Below are 18,328 nucleotides of genomic sequence, written 5' to 3'. Positions count from 1 at the left end.
TCCTTCCATTCAACTCACCTCCCCGCTGGCAACCACAAATCTGTTCTCCATGTCTATGAGTCTGTTTCTATCTTGTAGCTAAGTTCCTTTGTATTGTATTTTAGTTTCTGCATATAAGTGATATCATATGGTATTTGTCTTTCTCTTTTTGACTTACTTCACTTGTATGATAATCTCTGTGACTTCCCTGATAGCTCAGTTGGTCAAGAATCCGCCTGCAATGCAGGAGACCCTGGTTCGATTGCTGGGTCAAGAAGATCCGCTGGAGAAGGGATAGGCTACCCACTCCAATATTCTTGGACTTCCCTTGTGGCTTAGCTGGTAAAAAGTCTGCCTGCAATGTAGGAGACCTGGGTTCAATCCCTGGGTTGGAAAGATCCCCTGGAGAAGGGAATGGCTACCCACAGTATTCTGGCCTGGAGAATTCCATGGACTGTGTAGTCCATGGGGTCACAAAGAGTCACAAAGGGGTTGCAAAGAGATATCATATGGTATTTGTCTTTCTCTTTCTGACTTACTTCACTTGTATGATAATCTCTGCTTCTATCCACATTGCTGCAAATGGCATTATTTCGTTCTTTTTTATGGTCTTACCTTCTTATTCTTAATGCTAAGAAGACTGAGTTATATTCTTCAGTGTAATTCCAATTTATAAGTCACTTATCTATTGAGAATTTTATTTTTTCTGGAACAGTAAGGTATTTTAATAGCACTTCTAGGGTATAAAATCAGTCTAGTCTTAAACATAGAGAATAAGAAGGAAAGGAATTTTTAAGCAGCTAACTAGAAAGCATCTTTAAAAGATTAGCCTAAATGCCCATTCATTCACCCACTCATTCTCATTTACTTAGTCATTTTTATTAAGCAACTTTCATAAACATGGTACTGAGTTAACTTCTCTGTGAGATTCAAGTATCCCTTTTAAGCCATTAACTTAGTCCTCAGGAACAAAATCATTGGAATGATAATGCATGTCCACAAATAACTAAAATACCAAGAAAATGTCATAGTTTCCCACAAAGAGATTCAGATAAAATATGAGGGGAATCCTGATGGTCAAATGGTTATGTCTCCCTTTGAATAAGCCTGCAAAGAAAACCTATATTTTAAACAATAAGGTTTGGATCTTGGTGAAAGTGGAAAGGGAAGTTTGGGGTACATGAAATAGTACACAAAGCAGAGAAACAAGAACAGGAGAGGCTTTTGCCAGGGACTGCGAAGAGTATAATTGAGGTGGAAGGGAAGGGGATTAGGCAAAAGTTAAGTGTAGCAGCGACTGATTGGAAGACTTTGAATGCTAACCTGAGGAATTTAGACTTCACTGAGGACTGAATCAGTTATTAAAGATCATTATGAACACAGAGGTATCATCAGAGCAGTGCTTCAGGAATGTGAATGATGTCCCATGTATTTCAAAGCTGAAGAAATTAGTTCAAAATTTAAATGTTTACTTTTTGTCCTCCAAACATGATATTAAGTAATGTCAATCCCAGCTCTTTTTTTTTTTTAAAAACAAAACTGTGAATCACTACCTGGCTTATACTTTTCCGTCTCAATGTGGATTAGCCAGTCCTGTTGGTCTTCGTGACTATGTAAACTATGATACTAATTAAAGATCTCACATTAACTCTAGGCACTAGTTTTCCACTGACCTGTGACTGTCCCAGCAGCCAGGCTGGCACTGTCTGTGCAGTCAGATAGTCGTGACATCTTAGACAGCTTCCTGCTGAAAGGGATCTCTCCTGCTGGGCTTCTGGCTATTTGAAGAACCATGCACCTGTGAAAAGTTACAGGGCAAATTTGCCGAAGATCCAAAAGAGTTAGACATTTGCAATCAGTGTTTAAAACACTGCAAGTAAAACTGCACTTGATCGAGCTGTGCTTCAGGTAGCTCTGTTGAGCTAGGAACCAATGAGGTTTCTCCTTGGGGAACTTGCAGGCTTTATCATTGAAACAAGGTGGTAAAACAAGCAGTGGCTAGAATGGAAAGCCCCTCACAGCTCTGACACGACTGAAAAAAAGTCACCTTTCCTGGCTGAGTTCCCGGATTCTATGAGTTTTTAATACATAAACACCGGCGATCAGAAGTAGCAGCTGCAAAATGTAAAGGAAGGCAAGGAGTGTCCGAAAGTTTGAGCAGAGACGCTTTGTCTTAATAACTACTACCAAGACATGTCTTATTTGTCCTGCAGCCAGCACTGACCTCTTGCTGAATTCAGCCTGTGATGCCTTAGACGAGTCATTTAACTTCTTTGAACCTCAGAGTCTTCATTTACAAAATAAAGGTCATACCCTTCTGTGTAGTGGTAGTTGTAAGGATGCAATGATATACAATGATCCAATGTCTTGGATTCGCTTCAAAACAATAGAAGAAAAAAGAAAAGGTCAGGATAGAGATGAATCAATGGGGATGCCAAAGTGACATTTGTTGTTGCTGTCCACCGGGTACCTAGGGACTCATTACACTTTTCAGTCTACTTTAGTCTGAAATATGTTTGAAGTCTTTCCATGATTAAAACATTTTTAACAGGATGAAGTCAGCAAAATTATATATGTCTGTATAAGGAACAGTGTACTTCAAAAGATTAAGGAGTTGAAATAGATTTTTCTCTTAGGTAGCCAAACACTTTATATTCAGTATGTAGGATTTTGCTTGGGGGAAGATCATTTTCAAAGGTATAAATGAGTTTTCTTTGAAAATGATAAATGAGTTTTCAAGGATGAATAGTTTTGCGTGTGACCACAGTTTAAAAATGCCTACGTGTATCCTGTCATCCAGAGGGTACTTACGAGAAATGAGAGAATCAAATTTGACCTTTTATTTAGTTCATTAAAATACAGTCACATTCAGAGAATGTGAATTTTGTGTGTGTCAGAAGTTAGATGTGATTATTGTATTATTTCTTCTTCAGTTATTTTCAGATTTTACATTACTGGGAAGACATTTGCCTTCATGGTATATTTTTAATGTCTTCTCAGATTTTATTTTATTCTATTTTGTTAGGAAAATGCTGCTTCTGACTTGAAAGACTATTATTATATTGCTTTAGTTTGCTTTAGAAGAGCAAGTGTTTTAAATTAGCATAAAAGGTGGAATATTTAAATATGTTCAAAGAATATATAGTCCAACTCGTATCATATTTGTGATTCAAATCTCATATTTTAAGGAATTTTAATTGTACTGAGATTTGGCTAGTAGTTTAGAAATAGGATTGTACCTTATTGACTACATATTAGATAATTAGGCTTACTTACAAGATCTGTTCATGTAGTCTAGAAAGTGACTTGAATATATTGAATCAACTTTTGACGAATTTTAAAATATGGCTATCTTTAGGGTAGGTATTCAGTGTCAACAGCAGGAATCTTCAAGATGGGGAACAAAACTAAGATGTGTGAAAACTTCTCCGTATGATTTGGAGCCATTTAGATAGTTTAAATGAATAAATTTCCACTTCCTCACTTCCCTGTTAATTCTCCTTTCTCACCTTTTTTTTTTTTTTTTTTTAATACAGTAGCCCTTCTCCCCTAGTCGTAAAGAAAGGCCCTGACTCTAACTGTAACCCACGAGGCCCCACGGTGCAGAACCTCTAAGGTGAAGGGAAGCGCTCAGATCACTGGTGTCCTGTTAAGAACTACATGCTTCTGGTGCTTAGATAATGGAATTCTTCTATTGCTGCTAACAGAAAAGACCTAATGAAGTTGTCTTATGATGGATCATTGAAAAAATCTTTGACTAAAGGTTATTAAGTGATTTTTGGCATGTAATTCAGGAATTTAGAGAATTAGTGGTACCGCCAAAACAGAAGTCCAACTACTCATTAATGCAGACACGATGTCTCAGCACTAACATTTATAAAGACAAAAATTGGGAAAGTATTGATGCTGAACCCTGTCTCATTCCATCAATAAACTGAAAAAACATATGTCATTCAGGAGAGGAATTTTTAATAAATTGTCACTCTTGCTTAATAATCATAAAATTTATAATGTATTGCTGTTTTGATCTATTGTGTTTGAATAATTATAATTCCAATCAGGAGAATTATTTTTGACACTTAAAGGCTTGTGTTCTCAGGAAATCTTTAAACTTTTTAAAAATTTAGATTTATGTTTTTTTGCAGCAGGGAAGTATGATATGGTAATCAATAAAAAACACTCAAGCATAAAATTATATTACATGAAGATACAATTATATGGGGGAAATGAAATGGAAATAGACATGCAGGAACAAAAAGGAGCAATGTAAAATTCCTGTTACAAATTCCTATTTGAAAAGTTTGTAGTATTTTTTTAAATGGTAGATATACAATTATTTATAGTACTTAGATTCCATTGGATAGTCAAAAGAGTAGTGGAACAGTTACATTTTTAACTGTCAACTTTGCAGGGAATTACACACTTGACCACTGCTTAAACTTATGACAAATTCAGTTCTTTAGTTGAAAAAATAGAATTATATTATGAGATACATGAATAAATATTTGAAGCTCGCTGGTCCACAGCACTTTGGATGCCATGATGTATCTTGATGAAATATACTCATTCATAGAGTTTCCCATCAAATGTATTTGAAAATGTTGCCTTTTTTGATAGGATGGTCTGACGCCGCTGCACTGTGGAGCTAGAAGTGGCCATGAACAGGTGGTGGAGATGCTGCTCGATCGAGCTGCCCCCATTCTCTCCAAAACCAAGGTAATTTCTCCCCAGGTGTTTGAGGATCACATTGTATTTAGCTTTGAATCCCTTGCCTGGTTATTTCACCCAACCTTCCAATCACTTAGAATTTGCTGTAGTTGGAATATAGCAATTAGTGTGCTCTGTGCACCAAATCTTTAGAGATGCTCAAGATCAAGTTTGAGTTCATGAAGCCTTCAGATGAAACACACTCTACCGCGAGTCATTTGTGTGTGTATGTTAACTTTTGTTTTTGTTTCAGGAAGACTTACCATTTGATTTTATTCTGTGAAATTTTCATAGGTCAGAAATGTTTGCTTGTTGGGAAAAGAAAGACTGTAAGATTTACAGTCTGAAGTCTGGGTGCTGGCACCTTTTCTCCTGACCCTCAGTTTATTTCTTGAGAGTTCACAGACTATTTAAAAAAAACACCAAGGTATTATTTAAGTGATAAAGGCTGGAAACTTTGGAAAGATTACACCTTGGGCCTTTGGAACAGTTGACATATCTAAAAGGAAAACATGATGATTACCTAAAAAAAAAATAATGTTTTACCAAGTGTCTTCTGAGTTTTTTAAATGGTGAGACCATTTAACAGTATTTGAAAAAGGGAATATTTGTAAATAAATTTGGGGACGTACAAACTACCTCAGAGTCATTGCTATTTTTACAAATCAAACTAGTGACTTTTTGAAGCTATATTAAGCTTTATAAGGAGCCGTAATTTCTAAACATGAACAACAAAACACATATTACTCCTGTTTGCACTCTGTTCAATTATTTACTCAACTTTAGTGAAGATGGACAGGGTCAAAGTTGTCTGAACAATTTTATCACTCATCACACAGGGTTTTGATTGGCAAGCGTTGGAGAAATTATCCAACAGAATTAAGCAGCCACCCTTTTTCACTGCACGTGATGACATCTTGGACTTTTGAGTGTTTCTCATCTAAACCATTCTACTTGTTCCTTTTCCTTTCACATAGTCCATATCTATCTTCTCTTAATCCAACTGCTATCTTTGAACTACATCATCTTCCTAAACTGCTATAATTACTTCCTTACTTGTCCCTCACCTCCCCACCTGCTCTTTTCTAATCCTGTTCCCATTTTGCAGTCAGAGTGGCCATGTAAACATCAACCAAATCATGTCAGCCTCCTGCCTAAAAAGTCCCGAATTAATTCTCATCATTCTCTTTATAATTAATTTTCATCTTATCAGAGCAATATGGGCACAATTAAAAAGCAAATCATTGTCTCATCTTTCTCCTCCTATTGTTCATCTCATTGTGTATTTGGCTTTTTTTCCTAAGAAATCTTGATTATTTTTGATGTTTTTAATATGCAAGAACATTTTCTTGTCCTCTGAGAGCTTCTTTTCTTAAAGCATCCAGTTCTTGTTTTACAGATGCAATACCTTCTGTTGCCTTTCAGAAAACATTTAAGATGACTTTTCTTTAAATTCTTTCACCTCTCATCTGTCCCTAACTCCTCAGATTTCTTTTTATCTCTTTGTTGGCTTTGTCTCTCTCTTTTGTGATGGGAGTTTCGCCCCATGAGTGTCACAGGCAGGGCTCCTTTCAGGTGGATCAGAGAGGTCCCTAATGTCTAGGATTCTTCCTTATTCTGAGTGCCTGTTCTGAATCAGAGCCTAACCACTGCCCTCTGCTCAGCCCTGGGCCCAGAGTCCAGAATCTCCAGAGATTTAATTCCTGGTTTCCTGCAAGGCACAGCGGGGAAGTCATTTGGTTTTGTTGGGTTGGAAGGACCAATAGGCCTGACAGTTCCGTAGGCAGACAAACCAATCAAGCTGTTGGTCCCAAGCCTCATCTTTATCCCCCAAGGTACTGCGTTTCCATGTTGACACCTTTTGAACATTTGGGAGGTTAAAGCCATTCTCTTCACTGTACACTGTAGTATGCTGGAGCCACATGTTGAACCTATTATGTACATCTCTTCCTAATTCCATATTCAGTAACACCATGTTGATAGCTTGACATAGGTCATAATGTAGAGGTCTTTACACAGTGCAAATTGGCAAACGCTACCTATTTTCATAGAGCTATCGTGAGACATTGACCAGCATACCACAGGTTATACCTTTCACCAGGCACTTAGGTGTCAGCCTTCTCCTTTCTGCTGGATAAGCTAACACACTTAAAATCTCTTCTCATATTCTAAAGTTGTAGACATCACACATATGTTTTTGTTTTCTTTCCCATTGTGTGACTGTGTGGGCGTGCCACACACATACGTGTGTGTGCCCCATGGATTCTGTCTTTTAATTCCGTTCATGTTTTTCAGTGGAGCTTGTGAAAGGATGGATAAACACACACATCACTTCTACCATGTTTATCCAGAAGTCCCCATGCCCACTACACTGAGAAGTCCTTCCCAGAATCTGACCACCTCTTTGCCTCATCTCTGGTCCTCACCATCTCCAGCCAAGCAGCCTCCTTCCACTTCCTATAATACACCAAGACTGTTCTCATTTCCTGTTCCCTCAGACTGAACTTTCTCAGTCTGTCCCAGATCTCTGCAGTCTTCACCTATTTCTCAGCTCAGATGTCATCTTCTCAGAGAGATCTTCTTAGTTTCTTTACTTGTTTGCTATCTCTTTCTTCAATGAAATGAAAACAAGAACTTTGTCTTATATTCAGTGTGATTCCCCAAGCACCTCAATGAACACCTGTTACCTAGGAGACCTTCACCAAATATTTGTCAAATAAATATTAAGTGGATGAATGCATTCTGAACTTTAAGACCATCTCTCTAAATCTTCAAGACTTCCATCTTTCTGAGCTAAGAAAAACCATCACACTGGACCCATGTTTTTAGCTTGATGAGGTGCTATATATATGTAATAAGGCCCCTTTCCACAAGGCAGATGGTGTTTCTTTCTGGTGCTTCCCCAGTGACCTATAAGTTACCCATTCAGAGGTGGTGGTTTTGTGTATCGTTAGAGAGTTTGCTTCTTTTTGTGACACTGCCACCCATTTCTAATCTTCACTAAGTCATTTGTCCTCTCAGAGTTTGTTTCTTTGTTTGCTTCCTGTTTTCCTCTAAGGCTGTATCAACACACAAAGCAGAGGGATTTTTGGCAGGAAATAAACAAGTGCATATGCTCGTGGGTGGCAGTATCTCAAGTGAGAAGTGTTCCCATTCTTTGTTGCACCTTAGTTTCTACTTTGGTTCAAGATGTTGAAGTGGAATTTTTTAGGCAAAAATATCCTGATTTACTGGCCATGTATGGAGGCTTTAAATTTACATAGTTATTTATGGAGCTCTTTCCGTATAGACAAGGCTCTCTGTTGGGCAGTATGGGGAAATTTTAACCCATGAAACTCTTGCTTTCAAGAAACACAAATAGTTAAAATACATAACGGGGTGTTGTGAATGACGCCATGAGTGTGGTCAAAGGAAAACTTGCTTTTATACCCCCTTAAACTGTTGTTTTATGTTATTTATAAATAAATTAGGGGAATTTAACTTGGCCCAGAGGATTCGGAAATCATCAGTGCATATTTAGTGTATCATTATTTTCAAAGTTCAGTGATGATGATTTTTTTTTGGAAACTAAATTTACTGTCACTGTTCCCCCCACATAGGTTAAACCAGGTTATATTAATTACTAAAGCCTCTCTTGATAACTGGATTCTCTGGAAATTTCCCCCAGGCCGCTCCATGTTGCCCCCACATTTAAAGGAAGCATGCCTGAAAAGACTGATATCTATCTAATACCTTGCTTTTGCCTGTGTTGAGAAACATGTACTGAATGCTAACTGTCATGCTAAGCCTTTTTAAAGGTTTTATTTACCTTGTACCCTACTCATGCCTTCTCTCAGCAATCTAAATGAATGTGTTACTTACTGTCTACGATGACCTGTCGTTGAACCCAGTTAATTGAATATTAGTCAGTTTGTCAGAGGCTTGCCTTTCCTTGTCGTAAACACGTGGGGGCACCAGATTGATGGAAAAGGGAAAAGTTGTCCTTTCTACACTGATGTGAGAAGAGATGTGCTGTATTTAGATCTTTCTTAAAAATTGATCAAGTCAATAATAAGTATTAGTAATATAGAATTAGCAAATAAAAATCAATCTAGTGAATACCAGTCTGTCCCTGCCTTTATTTTATCCTTTTCAGTCTTAAATAGTTCAGTTCAATTAAGTTCAGTCGCTCAGTCATGTCTGACTCTTTGCGACCACATAGACTGCAGCACGCCAGGCCTCCCTGTCCATCACCAACTCCCAGAGTTCACTCAAACTCATGTCCATTAAGTCAGTGATGCCATCCAACCATCTCATCCTCTGTTGTCCCCTTCTCCTTCTGCCTTCAATCTTTCCCAGCATTAGGGTCTTTTCAAATGAGTCAGTTCTTCACATCAGGTAGTCAAAGTATTGGAGTTTCAGTTTCCACATCAGTCCTTCCAGTGAGTATTCAGGACTGATCTCCTTTAGGATGGACCGGTTGGATCTTCTTGCAGTCCAAGGGACTCTCAAGAGTCTTCTCCAACACCACAGTTTAAAAGCATCAATTCTTCAGCACTCAGCTTTCTTCACTGTCCAACTCTCACATCCATACTTGACTACTGGAAAAACCATAGTCTTGACTAGATGGCCCTTTGTTGGCAAAGTAATGTTTCTGCTTTTTAATATGCTGTCTAGGTTCCCTTCCAGCGAGTAAGTGTCTTTTAATTTCATGGCTGCAATCACCATCTGCAGTGATTTTGGAGCCCCAAAAAATAAAGTCTGACACTCTTTCCACTGTTTCCCCATCTATTTCCCATGAAGTGATGGGACCATATGCCATGATCTTAGTTTTCTGAATGTTGAACTTTAAGCCAACTTTTTTACTCTCCTCTTTCACTTTCATCAAGAGGCTCTTTAGTTCTTCACTTTCTGTCATAAGGGTGGTGTCATCTGCATATCTGAGGTTATTGATATTTCTCCCGGCAATCTTGATTCCAGCTCGTGCTTCTTCCAGCCCAGCGTTTCTCATGATGTACTCTGCATATAAGTTAAATAAGCAGAATGACAATATACAGCCTTGATGTACTCTTTTTCCTATTTGGACCCAGTCTGTTGTTCCATGTCCAGTTCTAACTGTTGCTTCCTGACCTGCGTAGAGATTTCCCAGGACGCAGCTCAGGTGGTCTGGTATTCCCATCTCTTGAAGAATTTTCCACAGTTTGTTGTGATCCACACAGTCAGAATTCCATTTCATTGGGGATGCAATTAGTAGTGGCCCTCAGTGCAGTTTATACTGTTTTTATCTTTTCAAGTCATGGAAAATCTTGTTATTACAAAATTTTCAAACATGTGCAGAAAAAATAGCAAAATAAAGCCCTCAGTGCACATTAGTCAGCTTCCTGATTCACAGCATGTGGGCCGTGTGCTTGCTCTCCACCAGCAACTACTCCCTGGACCTCAGTATCCATGCATTCTTTCATAGTGAACCCTCTCTCACCAGTAAACACTTCAATACATCATGTCTAAGAGCTGAGGACTCTTTATCTTCTGAATAACCCGAATACGTCCCAACTAATAATCATTTCTTCTATATCGTCAAATAGCCAGACTTAGGATTTTCCTGATAGTATTATCATTTTGTCTACATTTCATTTACAGTTTAATAGCATGAAGAGATTTCCACTGGCCAAATGTCACACCATTTTTAAATTCGAGAAAGAAATTATCTTTGAAATTTTATTTTTGATTGATATAAGACATGGGAGGACTAGTTTGGAAAGGAACTGCAGTTCAAAACAGTTGTCGTAAAATCTTTTAAAAAGAGATGGTATTTCCATGTGTAAATCTAGGGTTTTCATCTGTTCATATTTGTACTACGTTTTTTGGGGCCCATTTGCAAATGAAAGATAAAACAGTCAACTCCACTTTTCTTCTGTGTTCCAGAATGGACTGTCTCCACTGCACATGGCTACACAGGGGGATCATTTAAACTGTGTCCAGCTTCTCCTCCAGCATAATGTTCCTGTGGATGACGTCACCAATGACTACCTGACCGCCCTGCACGTAGCTGCCCACTGTGGCCATTACAAAGTCGCCAAGGTTCTCTTGGACAAGAAAGCTAATCCCAACGCCAAAGCTCTGGTGAGTGGCTCAGCTCACAAGTCCAGCCTATGTTGTCTTGCTGACCACATGCTACCCCTACATGCAAAGGGACTCTTTTTCAGCAGGTGAAAATGGAAGGTCTAGTTTAGTAAAGTATATACTTCTTGTCAACCTTCAAGTAGCCTTCTTGTAAATTTATAAACCCTTTTATTTCCAATATAAGCAAGGCTGGTGAGGCTGATTTAAATCATTAGCCTCTTTATAGTCACATTTGTGATTCTCTTATGTAAATAAACCCAAAGACTGTACAAGTACAAAAAGACTGAGTTGGTCAACTTATTTTCTGGTAGGTAAAGTGATAACTCTGTGAATTAAAAGTTTTTTCTGAGATCTAAAAATATGAGGCAAATGATAAAAAATAAACCTTGAACGTGAGAAGTCTAGGAATTTGTGAGTGGAAATCTGATATGTTAACCATGTAAGGTAATGAAATATCACCTGTCATCTTCTTTTCATTGAGATGCAAATCAAAATTTTGATCTAGTTTTGTAGTCTTAACTCCTAGAATGATTTGCTATTTTAACCTTGAGCTTTACTATATAATTTGGTTTTCACAATGATATTTGTTGTCTTTAGAAAAATAAATGCCCCAATTTAGTAAGCTGTTTAAATTTAGTTCAGAAGAAAGACTCATGTTTAGAAAAAAAATATGTCACCAAATGCTAGGGAAAACCTATGTGTTTACTAGCAATTTTGCGGTCAGGGCTGTCATGTGATCAACCATTTTAGGAAGGGGCTCTGCTCCCTTACAACTCATCACCTCTGGCAGTCTGTGGGCTCTGAAATTTGGAGTGGCCAGGAAGGAGCCCTTCAGACCCTGGGCAGCACCATGGCCTTTGTAATTCTAAAGGCGTTTCCTGGAGCAGCATTTTAAGAGCAGCTTACTGGCCCAGGATATCGCACGTATCTTTGAATTCTGAGAAGGGAGGAAAAGAAATGAGCAGCCATGACTCATTTTTCCATACAAGAAAAGAAGCCTTACAACAGGGTGTGGGCTCTGACCCTCATTTTCCTCTGACTCTGAAGATTTCACAAAAGAAGGCGGTTATGGAAGTTGTAGCCTGCCATCCTAGGATGGACTATGGCCTGGTAAGTGGTCTCAAAACCTCCACAGAAGCACCTGCAGTTTTCGTGATGCATCCTGAGAGTCTGCAGTTTTCTGTGCTGACAAAAATATGCCCCATGGTCTCACTTAGCAGGTAGTACGGCTAGGTAGGTAATTTGTTAAAAACCAAGTTCCTTTATTTGATTAAATATTAAACCAAATGTTCTAACTAATGTTGAATTGTTTAACTTTTTGCTCCCTTGGACAAATTTTTGGCCCAGATGTTTTTAGTCTGTGTTTTTGAGGTGAAGGAGGGACATATTTAGAAGGGTAAATTCCAGAGTAAAATAATCTAAAAAGATGGATGAGTGACTTCCCTGGCAGTCCAGTGGTTAAGACTTCACCTTCCAAAGTGGGGGATGCAGGTGTGATCCCTGCTCAGGGAGCTAAGATCTCGCATCCTTGCAGCCAAAAAACCAAAGCATAAAGCAGAAGCAATATTGTAACAAATTCAGCAAAGACTTAAAAAAAAATGGTTCACGTCAAAAAAATCTTTAAAAAATTTAAAAAGATGCATGACCATTTTGCCTTAACTACTGAGAACCTATGACCAAAATTTGCTTCCTATTCATGATTATTAGGGCACGTTGGGTTCCTGGGAGCAGGTAGACTACCTGTGCTTCCAGAAAAGAACCTATATTCAATTATTTTTGCTCTCATTGTTTTTTGCTCATTTCCAAATCTTTACAGACATCACTTTTGCAGAGGTATTTTACTGTGTACAGGAAGTGGATCTCAATGGAATGTAATCAAATAGGTCTGTGTCTTTTTCTGTTGCAGAATGGCTTTACCCCTCTTCATATTGCCTGCAAGAAGAATCGAATTAAAGTGATGGAACTCCTTCTAAAACACGGTGCATCCATCCAAGCTGTAACCGAGGTGAGGAGAGGAGGATTTCTGGGGTTCCCCATGTATAGCCTCAGCGGCCAGAGTCCCAGGACCCTCCCTGACGACCAGCTAGTTGTACTGTGTGTGGTTGTCATAGCACTTTCTGAACCCTTCCCGAAAGGGCTGCCAGTTCTTAGGAGAGCAGACAAGAGTGTGGGAGGAGAGTGCAAATACTCAGTACAACGCCATAGCCAGAAGCATAACCCGAACACATGCATCGTGCTGGCGGGGTGCCATCGCCAAGTATAATTTAGTGAAACCCTTTAATGCAGTGCTTCTCAAGCCCTGTGTGGGGGTGGATTTGCCCCGCCCTGAGGCACTTGGCTGGCTGGGAGTCTCTCGTCGTCACAACTGGATGGTGCTACTGGCATCTAGTGGCGAGAGGCCAGAGTTGCAACGAAATATTTTACAGCGTGCAGCCCAGCCTCCAACAGCAGAGGATTATCACATGTGCCACGGTGGATTGCTCTCTGGGAAAACTCAGAATTAATGAAACACAAAGTTTCTGAAGTTAGTAAAAGGGTAGCTCTAGGTTTCTTTCATATAAACCGACACAGAATTCAGAGAAGCCATCTATTGGGATCAGGGCTGAGCCTGCAACAAGGAAAACTGAGTCTGGCATTCACCCTCCAGACTTACCCATCCCCCACCCACCTGTAGCATTCTGGTCCCCTTGGATTTTAGCCATTGGCCTTCCCTAGACTGGACTTCCTTTGTTCACCCCGCATCTCCATACCCTCCATGTATCACCCGCCTCCAGGCTAATCCTGCATGTCTTCGAGGACCACATCTGGGGCCACCTTCTCCAGGAGTCCTCCCCTAACCCTTGATCTGGTCCCGGAGCTCCTCCTGGGGACCATCACCACATCCTAGGTATATTTCCATCAAAGCGCTTATCCAGCACTTGTCCAACTGGCTTACTTATGACCCAGTTGCACTCCCCACCCTCTGCCACCCCAAAACTGCAGACTCCACCAAGGCAGGCCTGACTCTTACTGATCTTAATGTACCCGCAACATGGTAGATTCCATAGTAGATCATCCAATAAAGGTTTGTTGAATGTATCATTAAAGACTCTAGAATTTGAAGCAAATGTAGACACTAAGGTTTAATCTAGTCGCTGTTGCTTTGCTTCAGTTTCTTATCCAGAAATGAATTACTTACCTTGATTTCTAACCTTCTCAACTTTAAAATACTAAATGATGGAAAATATTAATACTGATTTGCTCTTTTATGAGTTTTCTGGCTCCCTGGTAGGCACCCAGTTATTCCAATTAGAAAAGAGTAAGTTTACTCTCAGTGCATGGCAGCCCTTTTTAGAGATTTTGATGGACTCTGGAATAAAAGGAGATTTCTGACTGGTGTCTAAGTAAGTGTCCAGAGACGCCAGCCTGCGGTGGTAAGTTCCACTGTCAGCTCTGTTGCTCCCTGAGGGCTTAGAAAGGCCGTGTGGACAATGTCCTAATTAGACTTTGCCTGCCAGAGGGAAGAAGCACCAAATTAAAACACAATTCTCCTTCCTCTTGTTTTCCTCAGTTCCCACTACTTGAAGTCTGACAACTAGAATTCTTGTCTTCTGTCTCCCTTTCATTGTATAGAATTCCTTACACATCTTTTTTGACATTACTCAAATTTCAGTTGAAATTAGTTGTCTTCTTCTCTCTCAGCTTTTTTCTGGCTATATTAAGTATTTTTTTCAAGTTATGATGTTCATGGTGTAAGTGAAATTAAATCCTGAAACATTTAAAATGGAATCATTTTATACAAGAAGAACCAGTGTTTTGAGGTATGTGTGTACGTAGGACTTTGAAGCACACACAAAAAATGAAGGTCTAATCTAGTGACCATTGTTATATTTGCCTTAATTATATCACTTTATAATACTCAAAAAGTTAAAAATTTTAATGATTGAGACCTTTAATGCTTATCTGCTTATTTCTTAGAGGGATGGCTTTGTGTTCCGACCTGCTCTTTCGTGTATAATACAATCAGTTATTCTGAGTACATGAGAACCCTTATTAAAGGCCAGAATAGGATCTGAAAAAAAAGTTGACTTTTTTGCTACTGTGTGTGTAATCACACACATGCATACACACACGCAAACATATCCATGTAGATAAGGAAGATTTAATAAAGGGAAAAACCTTCAAGGTATTTCTGTCTAAACTTTTCTTCATAGAGCTGTATAAGATGTATGAAATAAGTCTTTAGTAGTTATGACATAAGCCTTTCATAATCATGGAACCTGCTTTAGAGAAATGATGATTATTGGTACATTTGCCATATAGAATCTAAGGCATGGTGGTGATGTCTTGATGTTTTCTGATCTGATCAGTAAATTGGTTGTCTTAATATTGAAAGGATGGATGGATAAAATTGCAGCCAGGCAGACAGATAAGCAGGCGGACAAATCGTTTTGAAAATAAGCCAACAAGCTGACATTTCCCTTTTCTCCTCCAGTCGGGCCTTACCCCAATCCATGTTGCTGCCTTCATGGGGCATGTAAATATCGTGTCACAACTAATGCATCATGGAGCCTCACCAAATACCACTAATGTGGTAAGTATCCTTTGAACAAAGTAGGTCAAATTGTGAGTATTTTTGAAACTGGAAAAGATTACTCTCAATCTACTTATTTTTTGTTGTAAGTAAATTAATTACTATTTAACTTGACTACTTAAAAGGACAGAATTTTGAGAATACCTGTGGTTTCCTTTACTTCAAAGGCAAGATCCATTCAGTAACTGAAGTGAAGTGAAGTGAAGTCGCTTAGTCGTGTCCGACTCTTTGCAACCCCATGGACTGTAGCCTACCAGGATCCTCAGTCCAGGGGATCTTCCCGACCCAGGGATCGAACCCAGGTCTCCTGCATTGTAGGCAGATGCTTTACTGTCTGAGCTACCAGAGAAGCCCAGTCACTAACTGGTCACAAATTGTTAAGACTTAGGGGCTGTGTAGATTACTACTGAATATTTTACTTCAAAAAATAAAGTTTTCTGGAAAGGGAGAGTTTTCTTTTTCAATAGAAGCATTAAGAAGTGTTTCATGCATTGATGGACCTAGAGATTATCATTCTAAGCGAAGTAAGTCAGAAAGAGAAAGACAAATACCATATGATTTCACTTATATGTGCAGTCTAAAATATGCCACAAATGAACCTATCTATGAAGCAGAAGCAGACTCACAGACATAGAAAACAGACCTGTGGTTGCCAAGGCGGAGCAGGATTGGGAGGGAAGGCTTGGGAGTTTGGAATTAACAAATAAAAGCTATTTATATAAAATGGATAAACAAGGTCATACATACAATGCAGGGAATTATATTCAATATCCTGTGATAAACCGTAATGAAAAGAATATGAAAAAGAATATATATATATATATATATATATATATATGTATATGTATATGTATAACTGATTCAAACTTGGCCGTACAGCAGAAATTAGCACAACATTGTATATCAACTATACTTCAGTAAAATTAAAACAGATAAGAAGTATTTCATGCTGAGAAAGTAGTTCCAACACTCTCCTTACTGTGATTTCAAGTAACTTCGAAGTAATTTCTCTTTAGTGTGTTTGATATCATGTCACAAACCCATGGAACATAGTAAATGTCAAAGGAGTAGCTTATTACTCTCGATCTGCATGTGGCCCTTGACCTTGTTTTGTAGGATTTTAAGTTTAACATCCTAATAATATTGGCACCCCAGACACAAGCATAGGGATGTTAGTTGGATTCATGGGCACTAAAGAAATAAAAGTAAAACGAACAACATGCTGGCACAGACAGGGTAAACCCTAAGACCCTGTGGCTCTACCCTTGAGGGCAGACGTCCAGTGAGGCTCTGTCTTCCCGCAGCTGGGCTCAGCACATCCACAAGATAGAAGCAGACCAGATCCCAGCTGAATGCAATCTTCCCTGGTACTTATGCCAGGGAGAGAGTGTTTTCCTTTACAAACAGAACACTGGGTAACATGGTCAGCTCCATCCTCAGAACCTTTCCAGAAATAACAGCAGCAAGTTCCATGTGAACCATATCCCTGCATATCCTTCCACGGAGATGAATATCCTACAAAGCAAAGCAAAATTTATAAAAGTAATTTAAAAGTGGGCATCACTTCTGTGTGGAAGAGTATATTTGATTTTAACATTTTGATCCATGTGTGTTTTCTATGTTGTTTCATTTTTTAAAAATGAGATCATCTGAATTAAAGTCTACTTGCTGAAAAGCAGCAGAGGTGGGGAAAGTCCAGTGACAAAGAAAATAATCCCTTGGGATAATGCTCAAAGAATAGGATAATGACCTGTTGAGATAAAGCAGGGAATGCAAACCAAGGACATGTCGTATCTGGCCTTCGGTTTATTTTGTGTTGCTTATGCAGCACTTTTTGCTTTGTTTTGAACTCTGATTTTTTGCCCAACACTCAAGAAATGTACACAGATATCCCAGACTGCTACTATTTTTGAAAAATAGAAAGGTGAGGCATGATACAACTGGCATCCCAAAGATTTACTGCTGCAGTCTGCCCATGCCAGGTAGGGGTGCCTCCCTCGAGCAGGACAGGACCTGGCCTCCCTCCAAGAACACTCTCCACCTGCTCTCTTTACTCATTCAGTCTCCTGCTTGGTCCTGTTGCATTTGCCTTTGAACCCCAGTGATGCGGCATTGTAGATTATTGAGTTTCCAATCCTGCCGTGCTCCATGGACTTCACGCTGAAGTTGTCTATCGTCGGCCAGGCTCCTGGGCAATTCTTGTGCATTTCATTTCCCTTCTTCCCTATTTTCAGTAAGGAAGTGCTTGGGACTACTTTTTATTTAAACCAAAACCTCCATTACAAACTTTATGTAAAGGAAATATGCCAGTCTTTAGAGCTGTCTTTAACTCACTTTGGCTCCTGTTCCCCAGAGAGGAGAGACAGCCCTGCACATGGCAGCTCGGTCCGGTCAGGCTGAAGTTGTGCGGTATCTGGTGCAAGATGGAGCTCAGGTAGAAGCTAAAGCTAAGGTATGTGCCACACGTGCTTTGTTTGCTACCAAGAGAAGAAATGATTTTAATAAAACCTTTAAACATATGCATGCTCTCTTCCAGGATCACTCTTCTAGAGTAATGACCACCACCAGTGACAAAAGTTTCTACCCCAGGGATGTTGAAAACATGCCTTTGCTCCCCATGTCCACTCAATTATTTAACAAAATGAAATAGAACAAGAGCTTTGTGCCAGAAGGAACTCTGTGTCCTTGGCACATTGCTCATCCCTAACAACTTAGAAACCAAGCCTAGAATTGGCCCAGAGTGGTTTGCAGTCTGTGAAGAGAGGCTTGTGCACAAAGTTTCTAGCACAGGCATAGTTTGGAAGCACAATTGAGTTCTTTTGGTTGACTTAGATGTCAGCTGTCACAGCCACAAAAGGGAAAGGGGAGTTTTAAGTTTTTCTCCAGGGCTTCCCTGGTGGCTCAATGGTAATGAATCCACCTGCCAATGCAGGAGACTCAGGTTTGATCCTTAGGTCGGGAAGATCC

General features: G+C 39.3%; 1 protein-coding gene across 7 annotated transcripts in view; it reads left to right on the top strand.

The window, feature by feature from the left end:
• Window positions 1–18,328, top strand: part of ANK3 (ankyrin 3) — a 720,826-nt gene that overhangs the window by 532,151 nt on the left and 170,347 nt on the right. For all 7 annotated transcript variants that reach the window (XM_061161588.1, XM_061161586.1, XM_061161587.1 and 4 more), the window contains exons 10-14: window positions 4,597–4,695; window positions 10,591–10,788; window positions 12,695–12,793; window positions 15,263–15,361; window positions 17,715–17,813. In XM_061161588.1, coding sequence (XP_061017571.1) covers window positions 4,597–4,695; window positions 10,591–10,788; window positions 12,695–12,793; window positions 15,263–15,361; window positions 17,715–17,813 — 594 coding nt within the window. The remainder of the gene's footprint in view (window positions 1–4,596; window positions 4,696–10,590; window positions 10,789–12,694; window positions 12,794–15,262; window positions 15,362–17,714; window positions 17,814–18,328) is intronic.

Source organism: Dama dama, chromosome 15 (genome assembly GCF_033118175.1).
Source record: "Dama dama isolate Ldn47 chromosome 15, ASM3311817v1, whole genome shotgun sequence".
NCBI lineage: Eukaryota > Metazoa > Chordata > Mammalia > Artiodactyla > Cervidae > Dama > Dama dama.
This window is presented reverse-complemented; position numbering and strand designations above follow the sequence as displayed.